This window comes from Eschrichtius robustus, chromosome 2 (genome assembly GCF_028021215.1).
Source record: "Eschrichtius robustus isolate mEscRob2 chromosome 2, mEscRob2.pri, whole genome shotgun sequence".
In the NCBI taxonomy this organism is placed as follows: Eukaryota; Metazoa; Chordata; class Mammalia; order Artiodactyla; family Eschrichtiidae; genus Eschrichtius; species Eschrichtius robustus.
Window position 1 is genome coordinate 12,040,924 of NC_090825.1, and position 26,884 is coordinate 12,067,807.

Here is a 26,884-nt window from a genome sequence, read left to right on the forward strand (position 1 = left end):
AATCAGCCCAGTGAAGGACATGGGACTGATGGTGTTAATGTCCTTATATTCCGTTTGGGGAGTGATTTGCCCAAGCTGGGACTTTCTTCAAGGTCTAGGAGAGTCTTTTGCTCCTGACATGACAGCACACTGTCTCACAAAGTGCTTAGATTTATTTTCTTATAGAATTTCACGTTCCATAAAAAATTTCAGACGTAACATTTACTTTGAATGTATCATAGTTATCATCTGGATAATTTTATCATATGTCTGGGTTGAAATTTAGAGGAAAATATTACAAATACTGAGCCAGTATTCCCTTTTGAGTTTTTAAGGCAAGTAATACACATGTAATTTTTCCCATTTTAATGTCATTTCACTTTATTAAAAGCATAGTTCTAATTCTTGGCTTGTAGTAAAACAAAAACAAGATTCTCAATGTAGTAGAAAGGGATTAGAATATATATCTGTATATATGAAAGAAAAAGATACTAATGAAAACAGGTGGAAGGTACTTAGAGTGATCATCGGCATATTTTGGTTCAGGTTGAACCTGTCTTCTCCAGGTTACTCTTTTGGAGCCATCGGACCTGGTTTCACAAGTAGAAAATGCATGATCCCTCCTGTGACTTTGCTGGGCCGAGAAGGGAGCCCATCTCCCTTAAAGGAACTAGGAGAGTGAGTGTGTTTTATTAATACTCAGGGAGTAGAAATGATGAAAGAAAAAGAAAAATTAGGGTAACATCTCCTAGGAATGAAAGCAGAAAATGAGGAAATTAGAAATAAGAAAGGAAACTCTGAAGTTTGAATTCATATATGTATTATATGTATGAAATTCAACCAGTCTTAATTTTTCCAGAGAGGAGAAAATCCCCCTAAATAAGTATTTTAAGCATTTACCTTTTAGGAAGTTTCTGTCCCTTTGTCCCCTGAATCGGTGTAACCACCTGCGCTCAGCTGATGCTCCTGGTGGGCGTGAAGTTCACTAGGTTGGGTGATCCCAGCAAATTGGAAGCCCCTGCTCTCAGCAGATGGACAGCAGTGGAATAAATGCTTCTGAAAATAAGTTTGCTCATTAATTATCCCGGCTCTCCTTTTTTTTTTTTATTTTTTAAATTTTATTTATTTGTTTATTTATGGCTGTGATGGGTCTTCGTTTCTGTGCGAGGGCTTTCTCTAATTGCGGCGAGCGGGGGCCACTCTTCATCGCGGTGCGCAGGCCTCTCACTATCGCGGCCCGCCCTGTTGCGGAGCACAGGCTCCAGACGCGCAGGCTCAGTAATTGTGGCTCATGGGCCCAATCGCTCCGCGGCATGTGGGATCCTCCCAGACCAGGGCTCGAACCCGTGTCCCCTGCATTGGCAGGCAGACTCTCAACCACTGCGCCACCAGGGAAGCCCCCCGGCTCTCCTTTTAAAGCTTTTGTATTAATCCCTCTTCCCTTGTCTGCCTGCCTCACTTTTGCAAACCGGTCACCTTCTACTCGGCAGCCCTGAAGTGACCATTCTGCTGAGCATCACAATCCCCAGCTCTGAAGCCGGTTCCTCGTTTGAATCCAGAGAAGCACTGAATTCCCTTGCACTCTCCTGCCTCTACCCCCAGGCTGGCCAGACACATTTTGGTCCACATTTGAGCATTTAAAGCATCAGAGACTCAACTGGTGCTCTGATCTCGCTAGAGTACAGCGGCCACTTTCTGTTGTCCTTCAGGAAGTGTCAGGCTCTGTGCTGGACATTCCCCTGGTGTTCCAAGCCCAAAACATATGTGTCAGGATGGTAAGAGAGGTGTGTGCGTGTGTGTGTAGGGGGTGTGTAGTAAAGTGGTCAGATAGGTTTCTAAGCAAACACACCAGCGTCCCTCCCCCTCCCATATTCACAGGGCACATTATATTAATAGGCTCTAGGAGGTTCTATTCTATAGGTACCTGTTGAACTTGGACAGCAAACTTGATTCTGGGATGCTTTTTCTTTGTGGAATGCCTGTTAACATCCTCTTCCTTGGCTCTCCAGATAGGGATTGCTGCTCTGGCTCCGATCTCTTTCGGGTGTTGAGCCTTTCAGAAAGCATTCAGGGACTGGAGCTTGCCCTTTAGAGTCTAAGGTTGCCATCTCATAAATAAAAGACAAAAATTGTGCTTGTGCAAAAGTCCCTGTAAAACCATGGCCAGGTTTATTTCTGTCATTGGGGTATTTTAATCGAGTGAATTTAGATGTGCAGAGTCCTTGTTCCACAAGGTTTCTGTGTTACAAGCTATTCTGCCCTATGTTTTTAGAACTGGGCTATGTTTCTGCAGGTAAATATAATCAATACTGCTCCGGATACTTTAAGAAATTATAAGGAAGTTAAGTAGCTACAGGCATACATAAAACTGCTCGAATGTTTCTCTTTACCGATAGCTTCAAAAACTGGGGCTGAATATATTTTAGTGGTCTTTTTGGTACAGTAATATATTAGTCTGACACTTCTGCTTATTGTGAAGTGTTGTGTAACCAAAACTTGTTTTCACCTTGTTACATCAGAAGCATTTTATCCTCTCCTTAAGAATATGTTCACCTCTGCTTTGTTTTGGGTGTTTTGTAGTGGCCAGTGTGCAGGAGCAATTGATTGCTGACTTGACCTGGTGATTTATTAATGTTGATGGTTAACCTCAGTCAATTTCGTATTTGAAAAAGGTTTACAGTAATTTAAGAGTCGGCGTTAAATGCAGTAATGGAAGAAGATGGAGTGAAATAGAGATCAAGAATGCTTATAATCATCAACTTGACCTAATTGGCATTTGTAGAATACTCCATCCAAGAAATACGCCTAAGAAGTCATAAGTGTATTCATGCAGAGGGGGAGAGGTATAAAGAATTTTATTACTACCTCCATTGCCATGGTGATGTTAGGAGGGACTGTAGAGGAGGGTACTGAGGACCTTCCCCTGGGCCTGCATCAGTTTAGTCATGTTTGAAGCCAGAAACCACATGCTATCAGATGACACTTAATGCCCCGGGAATTAGTTTCGAGCCCTAGGATTTGCATACAGGTGTTTTTTTGAGCCAATACATTAATAATAAAGGGATTTTTATAAACAATTATTATTCAGGTGACTTGTCTATTTTAAGTTCCTAAAAATGTCATAAGTACCTGGGAGGTTATTCTCATATATACTTTAAGAGAATTATAGCATGTTTCTTATCTGGCAGGTCAGTTACCCTGTTTTAAATAGTCACCCTCTGCATTGCTTGATAAGTAGAAAGACGGCGAGGAACGAGAGTAAAAGAGGTGAAACCCAGGCAAATATGTCGATGTCTCTTTGGCTTAATTGAAGTAGCATCTTTACTTGGGCCTTCTGCTGCTTGCCTGTGATGCTTAACCGCGACGGATGCTGATAGGATCTCCCTAGGAAATTTGGCAGTGATTTCTCAGCTATTGATGAGTCCTGGGATGTGGTGGTGGCAGTGGAGAAGACAGGGTAGGTAGCAGCAGCGACCCGGGATGGCAGCCTGCAGCCCAGGCTCTCCTCGTTTACGTGCCAAGTGGGAAGAGCCCAGTGATTCCGCAGCCTCCCTTCCATTCAGTGGGCACAGCTGAGGCGTTTCGGCCCCGTTCGCTTGGTCTCCTTTGATTCCTGTGTGTATTTGCTTTTGAAAAGGTAGACAAATGGACCCCCTGCTCTTCCTAATGATAGGTAGATGATTTCAGGAATCTTCTGTTGCCGTTTTAATGTAAGAGGAAAGCAGGAGGGCTGGACTACGGCTCCAGGCGTAGCAGGAGGCTGAGGGGGGCAGGTGGACGAGGCACCTGTGCTTCCCATGGCTAGCAGCGCGGAGCAGTTGGAAACACGGATTCACACGCGCAACGGGAGAGTGAACCAGGATGCCCCAGACCGCTAATGCAGGGCAGAGGTGCTCCCAGGGGTGACCGCAGAGCCACCCGAGGCTGTCATTTCAAATGCAGCTTCCTGGGCCCAGCCCCAGTTCTGCCAGAGCCTAAGCTGGGGGAGGGGGGGGGGCGCAGAGTCCAGGAATCTGGTTTGAGAACTCATGTCAATGCCATTTGAGATGGGGGCTCAACCGTGCTCTGTTCTTAGACACTCAACCACGCTTATTTCAAAACCACGTGAAAAAATAGCTACTTCTCAATATCATTTGCTATTGGTAGACATAATCCTTTTTTTTTTTTTTAAATACCATCCCAGTATATGAGCAACGTGGACTCGTGGTGCAAAGCCTGTGGTGAGGTGGACCTTCCCTCTGAGCTGCAGGACCTGGAGGATGCCATTCATCATCACCAGGGAATATACGAGCACATCACCCTTGCTTACTCTGAGGTGAGTGGTCAGATCTACTTCAGCTGTAAAGCAACACCATTTTTGTGTCATAGCACTGAAAGTTGAAAAAATCAAATTTTTGGCTAGTCTAGAAGAAACTTACAAGTTTCGAGTTGAATTGCAGTTTCATTGTAACTTTTGAACCGGAGTTGGGGGTGAGGGCTAGTGAGTAAAACAGGATGAGCAGAGAGCAGACTCTTCATGGCCCTGTGACGTTTGTGGATTTTCTTCAGAGTGCTTAGATTGTCAGCTGCTAAAATAAATGAAACCGTAATCTGCTTGATTACATGTATTTAGGAAATGGTATTTTGTGTGCTGTTCGGTCTAGTCAAACTCAATCTACTATTCCTGAATGAAACTTTCTAGAAAAGAGGGAAACCTGATGTACCTCATGTTCTGGATTACAAAGCATACACAGTTTTTTCAAGTGTGTAAAGCCACTTGCTGTTCTAGGAATCTAAGTGGAGTGTTTTCTTTATTAGTTCAAATTAATTATTTAACATATTCCTGCTTTATTTTCTGCCACCTTCTGCGCCAGGCTTTGTTGTAAAGACATTGTGTAATCACTTGTTTCATGCCTGCAGCTCTGGGGCAGGGACTCATACTGACCCGGTGTTACGAATGAGGAAAGCGCGGTATGGAGGTCAGGTGACTTGTGCCTGGTTAACAGCTTGTAGGAGGTGGAGCGGGGCCCGAACCCAGGCAGGCTGCCTGTGTGTTCTCAGCCACTACTGTGCTAGATGCGGTGACAGCGACAAATACACATAGGTCCGGGCAGGTCACTCTTGTCCACGTCGTGGTCATCTGGCCCTTCTGACCAGTCTGCCTTTATGATACTGGTTAAGTTCCTGGAGGTGAGTGGGGAGTGGGTAGGAGTTCTGTGCGTGCTTGCTTTCAGCGTCTGTGGTGAGCATCTGTAATACTATATGCTCATAGGAAAGATTACCGTGAGACTCCAGTAAGAAAATGTTTCAAACCACCTGGCAGAGGGCTGAGCATGGAGTAGATGTCTAGGAAGTACAGTCAGCCCTCTGTAGCCGCAGGTCTGCGTTCTGGATGTGCGGGGCCACCTGTTCTATGCTGTTGTATAAAAGAGACTTGAGCATCCACTGATTTTGGTATCCATGGGGGGTCCTAGAACCATTCCCCCTTGTTACCAAGGGATGACTATATTTAAATCCAGATCTTCCTTGATTTGAGCCGCATCCACACCTGTCAAAGTTGTTCGGCCATTTGATTTTCAGTCTGACACGTCCTGTTTCGCCAAACAGCTGTCATTCTCGTGCCCTTGGGCCCAGGTCTCCTGACCCCACCATGTCCGCGGGTGAATTAAATGAACGTGTGATGCGCTACAATATCTGCTTCACAGAGTGGTCCGGTCTCCTGCCCGTGAAAGTTGATATCTACGTGTTTGTTTCTCTGGACACCTCTTTACTTAACATGACCCCTCTTTAACACTCTTTTATGTTGTCATTGCAATTAAAAAATAGTCAACTCTGTATTATGTTTCTTAATTTTGCATCAGGTGTTTATAAGCTGATTTGGTTATCTAGTTTATTAGAAACTGTATGTCTTTCTCTGCCTGTGTCTTAGACAGTCTTAGAGTTCAGGCCTTTCCTTCTGTAGGATGACCCTCAACCTCCCACCCATGCAGTTTTCTTGGGGAGCTGACTGGGCCGAGTGTCAGAGCAGGGGCACAGGATGCTGACCCCCTCCCACAACTGACGGTGTTAACCTTGACCACCTGGTGATGTTGGCGGCGTCTGTAAGGTTTCTCCAGCGTAAAATCACCCTTTAAAAATTCGTCTCGGTTGAGCGTGTTGTGGAGAGAGGTAGTGACGTAACACGATGTCTGTGCCTCCTCACGGCCTCAGCGTCCCTGGTGCCTCCTGCCCACGACAGCGCCGCTGTGATGCCATCGGGCGGTGGGGACCTATTTCCGTCATTCCTTCTACATTCATTAGGTGACCTTCTGCTGGAGGAAGGACTTTATTTCCTTTCTTCCCCATTTTTTAATTTATTTATTATTTCAGTATGGATCTATGAAATCCTATTATATTCCATGGGTTAAAATTCAGTACTCTGTTTTGACGCCTAAATTGTCCATGTTCGGACAGTGGGACTATCTAGGCCTCATGTTTCTGTGTTTTTCTGATCTGTCCTTATCGTTATTTGAGCATTACTATCTAGCATAACAGGATGTTCCCAGGCTCATCTTGTTCTTTTCCTGCCTCATCCCTGAGATCAGGCGTCTCACCAAGAGCTTCTGGTTCCTTGTAGTGTTGCATGGTATTGAGAAACAAAGACCTGGCTGCTCAAGAGTGCTCACTTGCTTGCGGGGTGTCAGTGCTTCTAGGCCGTCTGAGCAGAGTCAGGAAGCATGTGAATGTAGATACCCACCACCCACCCACCCACCCATCCATCCATCCATCCATCCACGCATGCATGCACATACATCTACAGCTATTGCTGTGTCCGTGTCTGTCTCTGTTTTAAAACCGCACATGTTCCTACTGACACTTCTGTCTCTAATCCAGTACCAGCCTTTCCCTTTCTGTTTATAAATCCCCTTTCAGATGGCGAGAAACCTGACTCCCTTTATCCTCGGTATATTAACTTATTTGTTCGGTAAGTGCATTTGCTCCGTCTTCCCAGTCTCCACCGTTCCCCCAGCCTCTGATCACCCCCAGTGCCCACTGCCTTAGGAAGCCCAGCACGGGGTCGCTGTGGCACCTCCACCCCTCACTGCTGCAGACCCTGGGTACCAGTTCCTCCATGCTAGGAGGGGAGGGGGAAGGGGGATGGGAAAGCAAGGATCACTCTTGTCTTTTCAGTGATTTTTTCTTTTCCTAAATCAGTGGTTTTCTCACCTGAGCCTGCTGGTTATAAGTGCGGCTTCTCGTACTCCACCCCCAGAGATAGTGAATCTCCATCTTTAGTGGGTTTCCCAAGTGATCCAGGGACTCTGATGCAGATGCTTTACAGCCCACACGCTGAGAGATATTCCCTGCCTGGCTCTCAAGAGCTGCCGGCCTGCCCAGGAGGCACTCATCCCACAGAAATTTATTGCGCCCCGCCATGGGCACAGGTCACTTAGGAGGAGGATATTGGTAAGCAGGGCTTGTGCTTCCTTTTTCTTTCACCTAATTTTCCTTTCCCTTCCTTCCCTCCTCCCTCTCTCTCTCCCTCCTTCCCTCCTCCTTCCTTCCTTCCACAATTTTTTTCTTTAAATAGTTACCTACAGCTTCTAGTCTCCGATGACAAAAGTTTGCAGTGGAAACTTTCCCAGCACTTTTTTTCCCCCCAAGACACAAACACCTGCTTTTCTGTGCTTTAATTAGACCTGTCCCATGTTCCTGTTTGTGTTGTAGCAACAGGAGCCTGCCCGTGCCTCGTCAACATGTGCTTGCTTCAGCTTGCCAGGTTTGGGGCTAATGCTGTCTGATGTAGTTGATCGCAGGAGAGTGAAGCAGTACAAACATCTGGGATAAGCTGTAGTTGTAGAAACAGCACAGAGAGTAGTCATTTTCAACATTTTATTTTAAGCAGACTTATCAACTACTTTCTCAACAAGCTAAATTCATAGAAGTGATTTTTATCTCAGTACAGTATGCCCGTGCCATCTGTAACCCTAACCCCCGCCATCTGGACTGTGACGTGAGCCTGTGTACCAAGCGTCCAGCCACCTGCCCATGGTCTTCGCCGCAGCAGTCACAGGCGGGGGTCCTTGGAGCAGAGGAGGTGAAATGCCACGTCCACCGTGGCCCACCCTGATCCAATGTGACCTCAGGGTTTAGTTTCTGCATCAGTTTCTCAATTTAACAAACGTTAAAATGTCAGTTTAACAATTTAACACATTTCTCAATTTAACTTACTGCACACTTCAGCAGGACCTTGTAGAAGTGACTGATAGGCCGCCTGAAGAGCTGGTTGAGCTCCTTTTTCAAGGAGCTGTACAAGTGGGTGATGGCACGATGCGGGTTATTAGCTTAAAAGAGAAGCAAACAGAAAAATGAGTCACCTCGATAGTAAACATCCTAAAATCCTGTCTGTGATGGGTGACGGCTCGCCTGCCTGGCTGTAGAGCAACTTCTACAGAGCAGTTATTTCAAAGCCTCATTAAGTATTGCAGCACCGCTGTAGATGCGCAGGTGCCGTAGTCAGTGTTGGGCACAGCATCAGAGCCAACAGACCATCCGGGGGTCTCTCTCTGCTCCCCCAAACTTCAGGCCTTGCAAGGGCTTGAGATACAGGAGCAACAGAGGTCAAGCCCACGTGGAATCTGTAGGACATGTGTGTTCTGTGCATACAGTTGACTTAACTGGCTGGGCTGTGCCATCCGGGTCCTCGTCTGGGTCCTGTTTTGGTTTTCCCTTTCTGAAGATCCCGGGTAGAGGTGTCAGCGAGCCAAACATGGTTAGGTTGATCTGGTTTTGAGTAAGAAATCTAATAGCTGGAAGAAATGGAAATAGGCTTTCAGAACTCCATCCTAAGAGCTTTGCCTGAAGAAAACCATCTCAGCGGGGAGTCCCAGCCTCTAAAGGCAAGGATGTTGGGTGGCCTCCCTGGGGTGTGGGAAGCCAGCACGCAGCCCTTCAGAAGGTCACTGGCCAGTGTTAGTGGCAGCAGCTTCTTTGCGGAGCCACCTTAAGACAGGTTTACGCTCCTGACTCAAAGACAGAGCGTTTTTCTCTTTGGCTGCAAAATAAGCTGCAGAATAAGCTGGATGCTCACATGCTCCCATTCGTCACTCTTCCCTGCTTTCCTAGAACCTGGGCTTGGGAATAACTTCGTGAGAGTTGGAGAGGGTAGTGGGGCCCTGAAACATTCTCAGGCTCAGCCTGGAGGGCTGCGCTGCAAGCTGTGATGAGCCCCGCCCTGCGAAGGAAGCAGAGCGGGTGATGCTGGTTTGAGTCAACGCATAAAAGATTTGAAGAAGGACCACCACTTCTTTACGACATGCTGAGTATAGTCATTTCTAGCCGTGCCTTTATGCAGTTCATGTATTTTGCCTACAAGGGTCATATCTTGGGAATACTGTCCGAGCACTGTTAGATCTGATATAGCACCACATTTGGACCTAACTGACCTTTCACAGGTCATACTTGGTCCTTGGGTGGTGGTTTGCCACCTTGAGCAATAATCTCCAGGTACTGGTCTCTTTCTGTAGATCGGAGCAACAACATTCTGTGTGTGAGTGAAGAGTATTCCTGCTGGAGGCTCTGAGCTCTAATCTGATCTAGTGGGAAATGTAGAGACACAAGTACCGAAATAAGAACGGGCGAGCCTCTGTGAGGTTTGGCGGAACATTTTGTAGGGTGGTACGCAGGAATCCAAGTTACAGATCTTATGTGAAGTTTTGATTAAAAGTAAATAATCAAGAACCAGACCATTGTTCTTGATTTTAAACAGTTAAGTTTCCTCTTAAATATTAGGAACAAACATACCTATGATACGGTAAAATTTTAAACTTCAACCCCTTTTTTTCCTTTTTTGCATTTTTCTTAACTCATTTAGGTATTAGAGTGTATTAGTTCATATATTTATAAAATGTTACTCTTTGTAAAATGTTACTTCCACTGCCTTTCAAGTCCCTGAGTGCTGTATTCCAAGAGGAACAAAGAGCAGAATGTGAAAAAATGGCCCAATTCGATGTTTTCAGAAATTACAGCAGATAAGTCCTGCTTTTTGATAGTAAAGGTGGATTTCCTTTTTTTTACAGCTGTGGTCTCTTTGTGGGACAGGGTTTGACTGCCTGAAAGCTAAAAACACGTTTTTAGACAAAACATATAACTTAAGTAAATTAATTCACTTGGTTCTATAGTTAAGAAATTCAGAACTATATCACATACCATAAACTTATATATATTCATTGTTTTAGTACTTAAATTATATATGAATAATTTGCTATTTTCAGTTTTTTATTTCATTAGTTTTCTGCTGGTTATTCTGTACCATGTAAAAATCCTTATTTTTATACAATAGAACAGTCCTCTTTATAAAATTCTAACATATTTTCCCCTATATAGTACTACTGTACTTATAAAGACAAAGACATTTTGCTAAAATTTACTAAAATTTATATATGTATTCTTCATGTGCTTAAATAATAGCTTTTAAGTTGACAAATTTGTGAATGCTACACTGAAATAGAGTAGAACTATTTCTGAAAGCTTTATTGGAGAATTGCTACATATGAACACACATTTGGAGTTCCATGGGGTCTAGTTTTGGTGCAACAGGTGTCCTCTTGACTGGGATTTTTTTCTAGCCGCTTCTGCTGGCACACTCTCTACCCACAAGTGACAGTACCAGCAGGGGCACCAACAGAGACAGTTTAATCCCTGCTGAGGGGTACCCAGAGGGCAGAGCTTTGCTTAATGTGTTCCCTTATATTAAGGTGATTGTGTGTTCACGTACTCAGTCATTCCCTCCCGCCCCTCCACCATGAGCAGGCATGTTGTTCTAAAGCCAGTAATAATATCTGCTCTCGAGCTCTGTCAGACAGTTGCAAAGACACCCAAGAAAGATTAGTTGGAATATTCTCTCTCGGATTATTTATTTATTCTCAGTAGTAGAATATTAATGGTGTCACATGGATGCCTTTGGAAACTTGGTGAGGGCTGGGAACCCATTTGTCATTTTGTATTGTGGTTTAAGATCCAAAACAACGGCTTAAGATAGAGGTTTACTTTTTACCAGTGGGAAAGTCCCAGGGCTTGTGTCCCAGGGCTGGTATGGTAGCTCTGTTAGTAAGAGGATCTCTGAATCCTTTTGTCTTTTTACTTTGCCTCTTTTAGCAGGTGGGCTACCATCCTTAAGGTTGCCTCAAGGTCATCAGTAGCTGCTGAAGCTCCAGCCATCTTCACCAAGTTATTGGCAGCAGGGAGGAGAAAGAGGCAAGGGGGGAACGAGCATACTCAGCCTCCTAGGCAGCTTTCCTGGAAGCCCCATTCAGCATTTTTTACCTCTGTTACGTTAGCCACTCCTACTTGGAAGCGAGTCTAGGAAATGCAGGTTTATAGCTGGAGTATTGCTGTTCCTGACTGTGGGGTTTGGCTATCAAGGGAGGGGCAAGTGGACTTTGGGGACGCAGCTCTCAGTTTCTGCCACACCTTCTGATCTATATCCTTCTGGCACATGTTCACCAAGTCATATGCTCTGGTGTATGTTTCCTGACTTACGCATATTAAAAGGAGTAAAACTCAGAGGAAATATTTATAAGGAATTCTTTCTAGGCTCTGTACAAATGCGAAATGTGTAACTTGGAGTATTGGTCCTCAGTCCTAAGAAATGCTGCACCCCCATTGTTTAACTCAAATTTTAGGGTACCTGCTCAAATAAAATGTATGGGTAATTATTTTCAGAAAAAATTTATGTTTGTATATATAAATTACTTATATGCTACAATATGAATGAGAGACAAAAGAAAGTGATTTATGATAAAATGTGTTTCAGTCTATAATTGCCTAAGTACATGCAAAATGGAGGAGAAAAAAATTAGATATTCAGGTGCTTGCCATATATATAAAACCATTGTGAATATGGCAACTACAAATGCAGGCTGGACATGTGTTATATTAATACTTGTGACTCAAATACTGTGAATGGTATTATTGTGCTGGTATTTTAAAACAATAAGCAACTCTTGTAAAGTTTCAAAGAACACCAAGCACTGCCTTCCTTTGATTAACATGGTTAACTGCATTCCTGGAAAAATCAGTGTATATTGGAGTAGGTGAAAAAAAGAAAAAGAAAAAAAAAAAACCTTCATGTTTATATGTCAAATAGAGCCTAACTCAGATTATTACAAAAAGCAGGATGATTTTGAGGTAATATCCTGCCTCTGTGAATCTGTCGCAATAAATCCCTTCCCCCAAGTCAGTCACTGTGCCTCCCCTCCCCCAAATCATTGTATCAAAAGTGCCCACGAAAGTTTCAGTGACTCCTGGGGGCAACTCCCTGCTTTGGAAGGCTTGCATTTCCTCTGTTCTTGTTTGTACACGTGCCTGACACAACTGCTGTGGTTCAGTTGGTTCCTTTTTTTCCCCTGTTCTCTTTGGTTATGTCAGCTTGGTTTGTTTCTGCTTCAGTTTTTCTAACTTGATGTGTTAGATCAATTTTAATCGACAAAGGCTGGTAGCCAGCCTTCATAAGGAATAGTCAGCACTTCCAGCAAAGGTCTCCGATTCAGGTATTAGGAAACAAACATGTTGCATTCCAGCAAGATTTAAAGTTGTAAGAGGATTAAAGGAAGAGATTAGAAAATTCCACAGGCCTCTCATTTGCCACCACTTTTTGGTTGCTAAAGGCTTCCTTTGGCCTGTCCCAGTCACCCAGTGCCCCCCTCTCCTCTGTCCTAAGGGTTTGCCCCTGAACCCTGTCTGCGTCTGTTAACAAGCCTCCCTTTCGGGACTTCCCTGGTGGCACAGTGGTTAAGAATCCGCCTGCCAATGCAGGGGACACGGGTTCGAGCCCTGGTCTGGGAAGATCCCACATGCCGCGGAGCAGCTAAGCCCGTGCGCCACAACTACTGAGCCTGTGCTCTAGAGCCTGCAAGCCACAACTATTGAGCCACGTGCCACAACTACTGAAGCCCACGCGCCTAGAGCCCGTGCTCCACGGCAGTAGAAGCCACTGCAATGAGAAGCCTGCACACCGCAACGAAGAGTAGCCCCGCTCACCGCAACTAGAGAAAGCCCGCACGCAGCAACGAAGACCTAACGCAGCCAAAAATAAATAAATTAATAGATTTATTTAAAAAAAAAACAAGGCTCCGTCTCTCTCCTCCTTCCCGTGGAAACCCAAGGAGGCTTTCAGGTTCGGGAGGGTCTGAGCAGAAGGGTCACGGTGGTGAGGACTGGCTTAGGAGACGCCCTGCATCACACACACAGCCCGGCTACGTTATGCGCATCTCATCCTTCTTTTTGTCCGATCTGATCATATAGTTCCTACCACAACGGGCGTAGTCATTCACAAGTTTACATGTAAAAAATACATAATGCTTTTCTTTCCATATTCTGCCCTCACCTTTTCTTACTTTTTTTGGTTTAGTCTGATTGCTTTCATTTAATTGTACTTTGATAGTTAACTGCTGTAATACAGCACTGAAATCTCCTTTAAGAAATGATGGCATTTTAATTAAAATTGCTTCTTCTAAGTTAATGAACCAAATAAAATGGCACTTTTTAATTTTCTTTTTTATTTTGAGAGGTAAAATTGCGATCCAACTGTGTCAGAAAGTGAAAGTACATAGTCTTTGCCTGGTGCTAGATTATTGATTTCTTTTTAAGTGAGGTTTCAGATTCAGCATTAAAATTTTGCTCCATTGTGATTGTTGTATTCTCGCTAACGTAACTCAAGAAAAGTATTACTTTTAAATTTTAATTTGCAGATATCCCAGCAATGGAACTTTATGTCAGCCCATATGTCATTTAAGGCAGAATACCATGTTTATTTATTAAGACTAGCATCTACTACAGTGTTTCATGATGATGAATCTTCTTTTAAGTCCGTGTTTTACCATATTTGGTTTTGTGATGTAACTGAAGTAACTGATAGATTTGTTTTCAATTTTATTTTGTTTTTTATATAACATGCCTTTGAATGAAACTGTGGTTTATGTCTGTGTGTGTGTGAGCATGTGTCTGTGCAAGTGTGCACACACGCACTGAGGACAGGTTCTGCAGCATGGCCTGGGCAAAGCCTCGGGTCTGGAATAGTTGCTGGTTTATAATCGCTCGTCTGTCCTGCCGGCAGGTGAGCCAGGACGGGAAGTCACTCCTTGACAAGCTCCAGCGGCCCCTGACTCCCGGCAGCTCCGATTCCCTCACGGCCTCCGCCAACTACTCCAAGGCCGTGCACCACGTTCTCGACGTCATCCACGAGGTGCTGCACCACCAGCGGCAGCTCGAGAACATCTGGCAGCACCGCAAGGTCCGGCTCCACCAGAGGCTGCAGCTGTGCGTTTTCCAGCAGGATGTTCAGCAGGTGAGTTTCGTGGAGCCCCTGTCCTCATGGGGGTGACTTGTGCTGAGCTGAGAGCGTAGGTGAGTGTAGCGTCATAGGGGGCCTGTCTGTGCTGATGAAAATAAGCTAGGCCAGATGGGAGAGAGAAACACACACAGACACGCACGCACACACCACACACACACGTGCACGTCTTCTTTCTTACCATGAGTGAAAGCGGCGCTTCGAGAATGTGTGTTCAGGCTGCTGCCTGCCACGAGCTAATAGGCCTGGAACACAGGAGATGATGCAGCGCCTAACCCGGAGCCCCTCTGTTTTGTTCTTGAAACAGGTCATCCTTAGTTATGTTTATTTGTGAGAATAATTTCCTCTGGTGCTTATACCGAGGTGCTGTTACAGTTTAAGATTTGTCTGCTCTCCAGTTATTTAATAATAAGCTAATCATGCTTCTCTTCCCATTTGGTGGATAGTGCAGTCCGAGGGGCACAGGGGGGCTTAATAAATAGTCGTCTGATTAATGAAAAATGGGCTTTTACAGTCATTCATTTCTAAGCAGTTGACATCTTTGTTGTTGTTAACAAAAATAAGAGTAAGCCCAGTCCCGATACCATTTATTTCCTTGTTACGAAATACGGAAGATTGTCCTGCTTCCAGGGTTTTGAGGATTAACGCTGTGGGAGCTTATGAAATATGATAATAGCTTTAGTAATAAATAAGATAAAAGTTGTGTCTTTGCCCTAAAACAGAGGAGAAAGCAAGGGTGTGGATGAGGTGTCAGTCTGGATGAGGAATTCTGGGAGTGCAGGGAAGCCCGTGGCATCCAGGGGAGTTGGCGTGAAGCCACAGTGATGGGTCGGGAACAGAGCCTACGTCCCCTCACTGGGTGTCCCAGAGTCCGGGAGCATTGCTTAGACAGGTAGAGGCTCAGACTGCGCTCTGCCGAGTATCACCTGCCGCTGAGGGGGTTGTCTGCCGCATGGACGGAGGCGTGGAAGTCGTGCCGTGTCCTGACGACACGTAGGTCCTCCATATGCACTGATCATCATTCTTCTAGTAATGGGAATCTGGTGAGTTCCAGATCCTTTTAATTGCTCTATAGTTTTTAATTTTCACATAGTATGCTTTGATTTTACTGATGGTTTTTGAGTTCTCTGAAGGTTGCATGTACAAAGCGCCAGAGGAATAATCATTTTGATACTGTGCACGCATCTTTACGATGTTGTTTTTGTCGAAGAAGGTAATTGCCAGGGAAGGAAGATGGAGGAGTCAAGGTCTAGAAGTTACTGTGAGAACTGAAATTGTGAGGCTGAAAGCACCAATATCAGTTTTTCTTAATTGTCCAAAAACTCTCACAAAGTGTGGAATGTTAATAGCTTAAATGTAATTATTAAAGGATTTCCCCCCCTACCTCCGTATCCCTTGGATCAGCTGTTCATTACGTGTCCGCGGGCCAGCACACTTTCTGGACTTGGGTCTGGAGCAGCAGCTGGGCCCCCCCTTTTCTCCCCCCAGCTCTCACGGCTCCTTGGGGCGTCCAGTCACATAAGAATAAGGCACTGGGCTGCTCACGTCAGGAGAGGAAGCCTTTGGGAGCAAGCTGATGAGAAAATCATCTAGTCTGGTGCCAGGTACTTACTGTGCTTGCATTTGAAAACAGCAAACATTAATTTTTTTTTTTTTTTTTTTTTTTTTAACATCTTTATTGAAGTCTAATTGCCTTACAATGGTGTGTTAGCTTCTGCTTTATAACAAAGTGAGTCAGTTATACATATACAATATGTTCCCATTTCTCTTCCCTCTTGCATCTCCCTCCCTCCCACCCTCCCCAGCAAACATTAATTTTTATAGGTAGAAAGGTAATTTTGATAATTACGAGGCCAGTTCTTTAAGCTGTTAATTTTTTTTCTCAAGAGCCAGAACGCGGTTGGATGTCGGCAGGAGAGAGTGTTTTGCAGTCTATGGCCCTATTAGCATTCTGAAGAAATAATAATTGCTGTTTAAGGGAAACACTTTGTCGACTAAATGATCGGGAATGGTTTGGACTCATTATGCAAACGGGAAACTGCTCTGTCAGCTTGTGAAGCCAGGAGCTGAAGTTGATAAGATTAAGCAAAGCAAACACTTTGCTTAGGAGGAGTCCTTAGGATGTCAGAACTGAAACTGTGTTTCTGAAACTCAAGAAATTAATCACACACAGGGAAAAATGTTGCCGTCTTGAGCATAAAGGAGGAAAGGTAAGCTGAGGATAAGTGAGGAAAAGAAAATAGTACTTTAGAAAGATGTTGTCAGCAGAAGATAAATTTGTAAAGACAAAAACAATCAAACTCCACAGAAACATAATAAGCCAATTAGAGATACCACAAGTGGTTTTTGTTTGGCTGCTTTGGGTCGTGAAAAGGCATCTGTAAATACTGAGGAAAAAGAAAAGCAGCTTACCACAAAAGAGGTAAGGATGATGGCATTCTTGTGAAGACAGCCCTCCAAGAAGAGTGTATGCTTGTCTGTGGAAAAATACTTGAAAGAAAAGATGTGAGACCATTAATAGCGCGTGCCCTTGAGGAAGGGAGGGCTGGGGGGATGGCATGGGGGATTTCATTTTTAAGACGCGTAAATTTGGTTTAGCGGTTAGTGGGTTTTTTTTCATAACAAGCAAAGGCAATTTCGTAATTTCTGGATGGACAGTGGTTTGGATAGGAGTCAGGCACTGTGGGGTAGGGGGTGTGAAGCTGCCGTCCCAGAGCACTGAGCACGGGTCCAAATCAAAGGTTGGGGGGCGCGGGTGGTAGGAAGACTTGCCGGAGACTTGCCCAAACACATGTCCTGCCTACTGGATAGCCTTAACCTTGGTCATCGTTAGCTTAAAAATAAAATTAATACCATTTGTCCTATTTCTTGGTGGTCAAATAATATACCTATTCCCATTGTCTTTTGTTTACTGTTAGAGCAACCCCCGGTGGATGTTTGGTTGAATTAGTGAATGAAGAGTTGTCTTACTGCCAAGCGGTGTTTTCCAGTTTAGGGTATGCTTTAGTTTACTCTAACAGCATAATTTATCACTGCTGCACTCATTCAAATGAGATGACAGTTTTGGAAGCAGTCCATAGCAGGATGCCATCAAACCCGTTCTCCTGCTCACTGGTGCAGTCTGCCTGCCTCTTGGGCTGGTGGGATTTAGCTGCTCCCACATGTTGGGTGAGGTGAATGGGCCCCGGAAATCTGCTTTCCTGAAGCAGGCTGACTCCCCGCAAAGAAGCCCCTCAGACAAGGAGACCTTCTCCTAAAAAAGCCTCTGGCTCCCCCCATAGCCTTTCACCCTCGCAGAGTTGTCTCTTGGAAAAACTCCCTCCAGGTTGGTGTTGGGCCATTAGCTAATATTCTGAAAAAATGGTCAAGCAAATCTAGTCCGCTCTAGATTCTTCTCGTCCACACTTCATTCTTTTTTTTTTTCCAAATATCTCAAATTGAATGCGTGGTATTCCGAGAGGCACAGAGGTGAATATGTTGACGAGCTCAACCTTCCTTTTCTCGAGGGATTACAGCCTAGTGAGAGTGGATGGTTTAATAGCCTCATAAATGAGCCCGTAACATGCTCAGAGTTGGCGTGTGTGTCTTTGGTTGTTGTGAGGTGTCATTTTGCCCAGGCATGAGTTTGAGTCATGCCTGTTGAGGTGCTGCCCACATGAGGGAGTGAATAAAACTAGCCGCCCTCGTCGGTGTGGTCTGCCTGCCTTGCACGTGCCATCTGAGGGGCATGTCTGTGCTGTAATGACTTGTGCAGATTTGGGGGTTCCAGGGAGCCTTGTCCGTATCCTCAAACATCAAGGCTGCAGCTTATGAGGAAGATGAAGACTCCTGTAACAGAGGTGCAAGTCACAATTGCCAGGGTGCCAGGAAAGCCCTCCTGGGAGATGCAGGTTTCCGCTGGTCTTTGACGGGTGGCTGGAAAGTCAGGAGGTTGAGGATTGTGCAACAGGGCTTGCGGGGATGGTGGAGACACAACGGGCGGGGCCTGTCCGGAGCAGCAGGTGCCCGGAGTGGACAGCTGGGAGTGTGGAGCCTGAGCTGGTGCAGGTCTGGAAGGACGACCTCCGCGATGAAGGCTTGGGAGTTGTTTCTGTGAGCTTTGGGACACACTGAGGGGACATAGTGAACCTGAGCACCGTGAATGTTTCCTTCCTCTCTTAGTGCTCTCGGCCAGCCTGTGGTGGAGGGGTTAGTGTTTTCCCCGTTTCACCACATTGAGTTCAAACCCGTAGGCCATGTGTTTTGACTTGATGCTGCGTGAGTAGATGACAGGATGCACTCGTGTTGGAAAGATTGCTCTGGTTGCAGGATGACAAGTGCGGTATGAGAGCAAGATTCCAGGTGAAGAGACAGGCTCGGGCCCCACCGTGGACCAACGTGCAAGTCAGCGGGGAGTCCTGGAGGGCAGAACTTAAGGTCCATCGGGGCAGTGGTCTGTGTTTTATTCTCTGGTGTTTCCCAAGCGTCTGGGATAGTAGATGCTCAGTAGTTGCTGAATGAATGAATGAATGAGTAGATGAAGAAATTTAAGGAATTCCCCAATTTTGCTAATTAAAGATTATTTGGAGTTAGTCTCTTTGTTTATTCTGGAATGGGGGAGGATTGGCCCTACATTGCAATGAAGTCATCTAACTGGGAGATCTTCATGAAGGGACCAGGAGCTTCGATTAAGGTTGGGGAGTTAGGGGTGGCTGAGGAAGGAAGGGGTAATTTCATTGCCTGGGAATTTTGCCAGTGTGTGAGATCTTTAAAATATTGACGATTTTGGCCTCTTGAACATAAAGAAATGGGTTTCAGGTCCACGGAGAAGCTATTTCACAGTTCTGCCTTGGGTCCTAGGCTGCTAGCCATTTGCCAGTAAAAGTCATCCCTCGGTGATGCCTGACCCAGAGGTTCCACCTACACTGGACCTAGCTCTTAAGGGAAGGTTCCGGAACCTCATTTGTCCTGTGCTCATTAATTTAAGTCCGAAGGATGGGGTTTTCTCCTCAGGGTCGTTATACAGCCCTCGCTATGTAGTGATTTAACGCTCTCTTCTGTTTACATTCCCAGGCTCACAGATCTTATTGTGCCTCCTGATAAGAATGGTTAGAAAATGGCCATCTTTTCTGAGAGCTTCTCAGTGAGAATTAGGGAGTACTGGAGGGCGAGTGTTTGATTAGGGATTGGGAACCTGCTGGGAGCAGATAGAGGCTAACTGTTGACCTCTCTGGTGGATCTGGAGCCAGCTTTCATTACCTTTTGTCGTAGAAACAGAGAAGAGACTTGACTGTCAGAGTAATCTTAGTAACCGCAGCTCGGAAGGAGCCGACTGCTCAATGGTGGGGTTAAAAGGGTGGGAAAAGGGACGCATCTCTTCCCCACAGTGGATGCAATACAGGAATGCAGGGCGCGGGAGCTGGCGCTGTGAGCCAGTGGGGTGGGACGTCGAGGACACATTCACTCAGGGGTCGGGATGACCAGGAGCGGGCAGAGCCAAGAACAAGCCCCAGGCAGCTTGGTCTCCCCATCGTTGAGTGTCAGCCAAATTGCCAGGGTCCCCTAAGAGGAAAGTGCCCAGGGATTAGCTGACAGGGAAGACCGCATGCATGTGTGTATGTGTATTTCTGTAGTTCAGTAACTAGACTTAAGGTATACATAAGTCTGGACGTGTTTCCTAGATAACATCTAGACATATTAAGATTTTTCTTGGACAACTTTGGACTATTTCATACTTATTTCCAAATTAAGAATGAGAAAAGTAATTTTTAAAAGTTTAGAAAATTGCTAAAGGTGTTAACCCGTGTTGGTAGAGTGATGGTTTGGTTGGGGTATGATGGGAGTATCCAAGGTGAGACTATATGAATAGTAACCTACTTACCTCCTTTCCTCCCTCCCTCCCTCCCTCCCTCCCTCCCGTCCTAAGGTTCTTTGTTTTCCTTAAGAAAGTTAATGTACTTATGTAATTAAAACTACGGTAATGCCAGGAGAAGTGATTTAAATTTTTTTGGAAGATGGATGGATGGATGGTGTAAAAGTTTAGAAGCCTGCCAGCCTCCTTCTGAGCCCTTCTTCCCTGATTTCGCCCAGGCTCCCTTCCAACCAAGAAAGTGTGTGTGGAGCACACGCTCCTGGCTTTTCCTGTGCTCTCATGGGAGTTAAGCAGAAGGAGCTCTTGCAACGCAGGGCATTTGGTGTTCTGTATCATATGTTTGCTGTGTGTAACTTGACTGAGGTTTTTTAAATAGCATCTTTTTCCAAGTGAGCATTAGGTTTAGTGTACTTTGAAATGTTCTAGAAACCATTTTTTAAAAAAAATATATTTCCGTATTATGAGTAATTAGAAGATGTGGTACATAATACAATGGAATATTACTCAGCCATTAAAAAGAATGAAATAATGCCATTTGCAGTAACACGGACGGACCTACAGATTATCGTGCTGAGTGAAGTAAGTTAGACAGAGAAAGAATATCTATTGCTTATATGCGGAATCTGAAAAGAAATGATACAAATGAACTTACTTACCAAACAGAAACAGACTCACAGACTTAGAGAAGGAACTTCTGGTTATGGGGGTGGGGGAGGAGATAGGGACTTTGGGATTGACGTGTACACACTACTACATTTAAAATGGATAACCAACAAGGACCTGCTGTGTAGCATAGGGAACTCTGCTCAATATTATGTACCAACCTAAATGGGGAAAGAATTTGAAAAAGAATAGAGACAGGTATATGTATAACTGAAGCACTTTGCTGTACACCTGAAACTGTCACAACATCGTTAATCAACTATAGTCCAATATAAAATAAAAAGTTAAAAAAAGAGTAGGGGCTTTCCTGGTGGCGCAGTGGTTAAGAATCCGCCTGCCAATGCAGGGGACAGGGTTTGAGCCCTAGTTCGGGAAGATTCTCACAAGCCGCGGAGCAACTAAGCCCGCGAGCCACAACTCCTGAAGCCCACGTGCCTAGAGCCGTGCTCTGCAACAAGAGAAGCCACCGCAACGAGAAGCCCGTGCACCGCAACGAAGAGTAGCCCCTGCTCGCGGCAACTAGAGAAAGCCCGCGCGCAGCAACAAAGACCCAACGCAGCCAAAAACAAATAAATAAAATGAATTTTTAAAAAAGAGTGATTATATTTTTAGAACAAACTTAATTCTAATTTTGAAATACAATGATTGAAGAAATGGAGAGTTCTTGGCTCCACTGGAGAGAAGAAATGTGTGGGTGGAGATGGTCGTTACTGTCAGGCAGCGGTGAATGCTGGACCTAGAACGTTACTCTTTCTTCACTCAGTCCCCAAGAGCCCACAGATGCGTGTGGAATTTTGTGTCTGTTTCATTTCACTGTAAATGTTATGCCACGCACTTTACAGAATTTAGAGCCAGAGGCCCTTGTGATCATGTCAGGCCAAGCCCCTCATTTTCCAGGTTAAAAAACCCCAGACTCCAAAAACTCGAGCGTCTTGGCCGAAGCTGCAGGAAGCCTAGTGGGTTTTTAACTGCGTCACTGCTCTTGACCTGGGGAGAATGCTTCACTCTGAGCTAATCAAAGAGCCAAATTGACATCTTACTTAAGAAGGAGTATTTAAGTGGGGCTTCTCAGGCTCTGGGGAGGGGCTTTCATAGAAGCTGCAGTTGCCCATCACTGCAAAGGAAAATAGCTACTGAAGGAGACTTTTTAAATTTCTTCACATTTTACTTTCTCACTCACTGTTTGCATTCACCTTAGGAGTGGATGAGGGGAAACGGAGGCTGCAAGGGAGAGAGGGCGCTGACTCCCAGCCCCCAGCAGTCCCGAGCCCAGCTATTCCCAGCTCACAGCTTCGTGTTCTTCTCTGAGCAGCTGATGGCGTAGCCTGGCCTCCGCTGGAAAGGGAAGAGCGTGACTAGGAGGCCGGCTTCAGGAGTAAAGTACGCTCTGAGCGCTGGGGAAGAAAGTGTCAGGCAGGCTAAGATGGCAGGGGTGTGTGGGTTCCCTCACTTCTGATTCTTAGCTTCGTGATGAAGTGTCATTAACAGCGTAATACTGGATGTCCTCCTTGCGGCAGTGGCTGAAACACTGGCCTTTAATAAAAGTTATGTTGTCGAAGAGCAGGCCTCCTTTTTGGTCCCCCATTTGAGATTAGCAAATTTCAAATGATGTGGCTTAGTTGTTCGGTCATCCTTTGTTATAATCACTAAAATAGCATTGATTTGATCATCAAGAAAGCTCTGATCTAAATGCTTCTGTCAGGAACACTTATTTAAAAGCAGAACTAGAACCATAATATGTGTCCATTTCTAGATTGGTATCCTGATGATTTAAATAACAGCCAGCCTGTTGAACAAGGAAGTAACTAAAGTAAGTGAAACTGGGTTAGTTTTGGTTTTATAGGGAATCTAGGGTAGGGCTGGGAGGAAATTCATATTTTGCCACTAGAAAATCTGATTTTATATAACAAAGAACAAATTCAGAATATTTTAGAATTACCTTTGTTTTTCATTGGTTTCATGTAACCGTAGTTTTTAAAACTGAATATAGAATCAGCAGAGTTAATTGTTTCATTTTTGTGTGCTTAAAATGTGACTTAGAGCAGCGGTCCCCAACCTTTTTGGTACCAGGGACCGGCTTCGTGGAAGAGAGTTTTTTTGCACGGACTGGAGTGGGTGGGGGTGGTCAGGCGGTAATGCGAGCCACGGGAAGCAGCAGATGAAGCTTCGCTCACTTGCCCGCCGCTCATCTCCTGCTGTGCGGCCTGGGTCTTAACAGGGTTGAGGACCCCTGACTTAGCGGGAACTCTCGTTATTGTGACAGAAAACACTGATTCACTAGGCCTTGTCTCTTTAAAAACAGTAACTAAAATTGACAGATGTTTGTATGCTTTCCCTGAATACCATTTGCATGCAGAGTTCCCAGTAAAAATAGATAAGCTTAATGTGCTCTTGGTGGTTTTATGTCAGAGGTCTGGTCTAGTTTTTACAAACAGTAAATCTTAGCGCTGGAACTCTAATGTTAGAAATATTTTAAAGGTTTTCATATAGTATTTACATTTCATAAAGCAACACAATATAATGAGGGGTAGGAGCCTATGTTTGGAGTCTTGAAGTCCTGTGTTTGTTTCTCTTTTTTACTAGGTGTTCTTTCCTGGGCTCTTAACTTTCCGGAGCGTCCAGTTCTTGCTTAATAGAGATAATAATAAAAGTCTTCTGTCTTATTTGTAGCCCTTGGGACAAATATGTTTTGGAATTAAGAATCTCTCAGAGTTGAGAAAGAGAACAGTGTGTATACACTATGATACACACTCTGGTGAGGTCTGGGCAGCCCCCCGTAATCAAGCACATGGAGATTTCTGCAGCCAAACGTTCAAGAACTCACACCAAAGGGGTCAGTAAAGACTATTAGTAGCCTCAGGTCAGGTCTTATCGCTAGTGACTTTTTGTGACCAAGTTTTGAAAAAATATTTGGAATTTCAGAGCTGTTTTTAGCTTTTTGTGGATAAGGGGTTATGGACCTGTATTGCCCTCTCAAGCACAGCACAGAATAATCTCTCAGTAGATGATGCCAGAGGCAATGACGTGGTGCATGGTGATGATAGAAGGCTGTTCTAGTAAGTATTTGAAATAAACACCTCTGCATTTTCAAAGGAGAATGTCATTACATTGGTCTTTATATTGCATGTTGTTGACACATAGGCCCTTGAGAATGTCTCCTCTCTGACAAGGGTTTAGTATTTAGTTGTAAGTTCTTAAATAGTAATTACTTAGAAATATTAATCCACAAAGCATAGTGAATATTAGGTAGTAGGGGCTTATGGCAGAAAATTAGTTTAGAGCTAGATAGATTGTACAGGATGGCCAGACCCGGCCACATGAGTGAAGGTAGAAAAGGCAACAGTGGCCAGTTCCTGAGGCGTGGTGGTGTTTGCCGGTTCACCTCCCCCCATTTTGCTGTCTATTATAATAGTGTCACTTCATCAGAGGTCATTTACCCAATAGCCTGAACTGTTCGAAGCAAAGCAGCTCTTTCCTTCCTCAGTTTGCCACCTGTGTGCCAGCTGTGCCAACTTGAAGAGGCAGTGGAGACTAGAGGTTAAGAGAATGGACCCTGCTTCCTGGGTCCAGGTCCACAGCCTGGCTCTTCCACTTGGTAGCCGTTGGTCCTGTGTCTTCATGCGTGAAACAGAGTCACGACGTGCCCGCATCCAGCTCTCCGTGAGGACTGGTGGTGTAGTGGACGTCAGGGCCGGCTTCAATAGCAGGTGCTCAGACAGCAGTGCAATTATTCGTTAAGAGATGGGCATCATCATACTGCCATCGTCACGTTCAATCTCATAATTACATTACAAACAGGGAGTTAAACAATCTGTGAGATTGTCTGCACAGCTGACATCTTGACTTAGATGCTGAGAAGAGTTATCTGTGTTTTAAGTCTTGGTGGCTCACTTTGGAGCGACCTTGACCTTGGGGCTATCATGGTGCCTGTTACAGGACTCTGTTGTACAGAGAAACGAGCTTGCCCCACATTCCCCGAACAGGGAGGGGGCGCTGTCGGCCTCCCAGCCTTGTTCTTCTGCCTGTGAACCAGGTGCCCGTGGGAAGGACCGGCTTCTGCCCTTTTTCCTCGAGCCGGCTGCAGAGAGCAAGTTGTTCCTCAGGTGAAGGTCACAAGGCAGGGAGAGGGCAGCTGCCACCACGGCTGAGTCAGGGAGGGGGCCGGCTGGACTAGCTTGATGGAGCCCCTGACTTGCAAATATTTTTATGTTTTAAATGGAAAGGTTCCACAAGCTTGTCTTTCAAATGCTCCTTGGGCAGGTACATTCATTCAGGATTCCTTGGCAATCTGGCAAACATTCTCAGTTGTAATGAGAAGCAAAAGCCTTGTGGGGAAGTTTGGTTTTGAATATGAGCTGGATTTCATAATTGTCTGTGACTGTTTTTAAAAAGTGCTTGGAATTTATACAGTCTTCTTTAAATTACTGTCATGTTTGTTGGAAATATAATTTCACTTGGTATTTACAATTCTGTGAAAAGGAACCACTAATAAAAGAAAAATTGTAACCCATTTGTAACCCTGAGTGGTTGGTTCATAATAGCTTTTATTTCCAACTTATGCTTTCTGAAGCAACTTTTCTTGGGCTTGAAAAAACAAATTCTTATTTTTTAAAAAAGACTATATTTTGCTCCCTCCAGCTCTTTCTACCAAATAGTTTGTCTTTTACTTTTAGACAAATAGTGTTTGTCTTTTACTTTTTGAAATTGTACCCTTACTTCAAGTCTGCATTGAGTCATCAGTACTCATCAGGTTTGCTGTTAACCAAACCTCGATTTTTCTTTTTACACGATGTTGAGGAATATACAGCAGATACTGTAGCTGTGGTTTAAAAAAAGAGTCTCCTAGTCTTTCATGCAGATCTGATAGGCAAGTGGAAGTGGCATAGGTGTTACTTACATATCTCTCAACTCTTTTCAAGCTTAATATAGTTGATCCTGGTCTTCTGCCTGGTGCTGGCCTCATACCCAAAGGCACATTCCATTAACTGTATCCATTCTTTGAAGTTGAGACATCTTGAAATTCTCATTGGGCATTTCTTTAGGAGTGAGACAGGACCTGTGTTCTGTAATATGTACTAAGAGACTGTCATTTAAACAGCAGCTTGATATCAGGTGGTGAATGTGGTATTACCTACTAATGGTGATACTGAAGGTCTCTCTCTTTTTAATCTCAAGAAAGAAAAATAATGTACTAAGTGCACTGGTTAAAAAGCAATGGAATATTTCATAGCCTGTGCTACCAAAGAGCTTGACATTAGATGGAAGCTGTCTCTGGTGACAGTTTGTGGGTGGGGTTGGCTTGTGTGCTGTATACCTGCCACGCCAGGATATTAAGGTGCTTGACAACTCACAGACCCCCATTATTATCCCCACTGAGCAGGCGGGAAGCTGCGGCTCAGAAAGGCTACCCCGTGTCTGTGGGGCAGGGGGCTAGAAACGAAGGGTAAAGAGGGAGCTTTCAGAAGGACTGCGAGGTGGACAGACAGAATACAAATGGATCCAGTAGGAATCACTTGGATAGTGTGACCCCGGGTGACTGGCAGAGCGTGGTGTTGACAGGGGGGTTCAGGAATGAACTATGGTAATAAGGTAAGCGTGTACCTTTATCCTGAGCAGCCGCTGCGAGGCTTGACCTCTGTACCCCACCCTGTCCTCCCACATGCGTGTGTGTGCGTACACACACACACACACACACACCCCTGCTCCTTCTACAAGGCTCTTTACAGAGGACCACCAGGGATTTATTCATGTTCGAGAGCCATTTTATTTATATGCACTACTAACTTCGCTAAGCCCTATGCAGAAAGGACCCTCAGTCAGACCAGAAGGTCACTGGTGTAGAGCGGAAGATGACAAGTCCGGTTGTCCCTGGACAGGCCTTTAGCTGCTGCCTCTTTTTATCTAGATGTCTGTCAGCACAACTGATCTCTCAGTGGCGGAGGTAACAAAGGGCAAGGGATCACTTCTGTAGCCATGAACCTCAAATTAACGCCCCTTGTATTTATTTACTTTAACTGAAATATAGTTGACATGCAGTGTTAGGTTAGTGTCAGGTGTACTCTGTAGTGACTTGGCATTTGCGT

General features: G+C 44.8%; 1 protein-coding gene across 4 annotated transcripts in view; it reads left to right on the forward strand.

Annotated features, from left to right (window-relative positions):
• Positions 1–26,884, forward strand: part of TRIO (trio Rho guanine nucleotide exchange factor) — a 372,926-nt gene that overhangs the window by 173,389 nt on the left and 172,653 nt on the right. For all 4 annotated transcript variants that reach the window (XM_068535156.1, XM_068535157.1, XM_068535155.1 and 1 more), the window contains exons 8-9: positions 4,163–4,294; positions 14,054–14,284. In XM_068535156.1, coding sequence (XP_068391257.1) covers positions 4,163–4,294; positions 14,054–14,284 — 363 coding nt within the window. The remainder of the gene's footprint in view (positions 1–4,162; positions 4,295–14,053; positions 14,285–26,884) is intronic.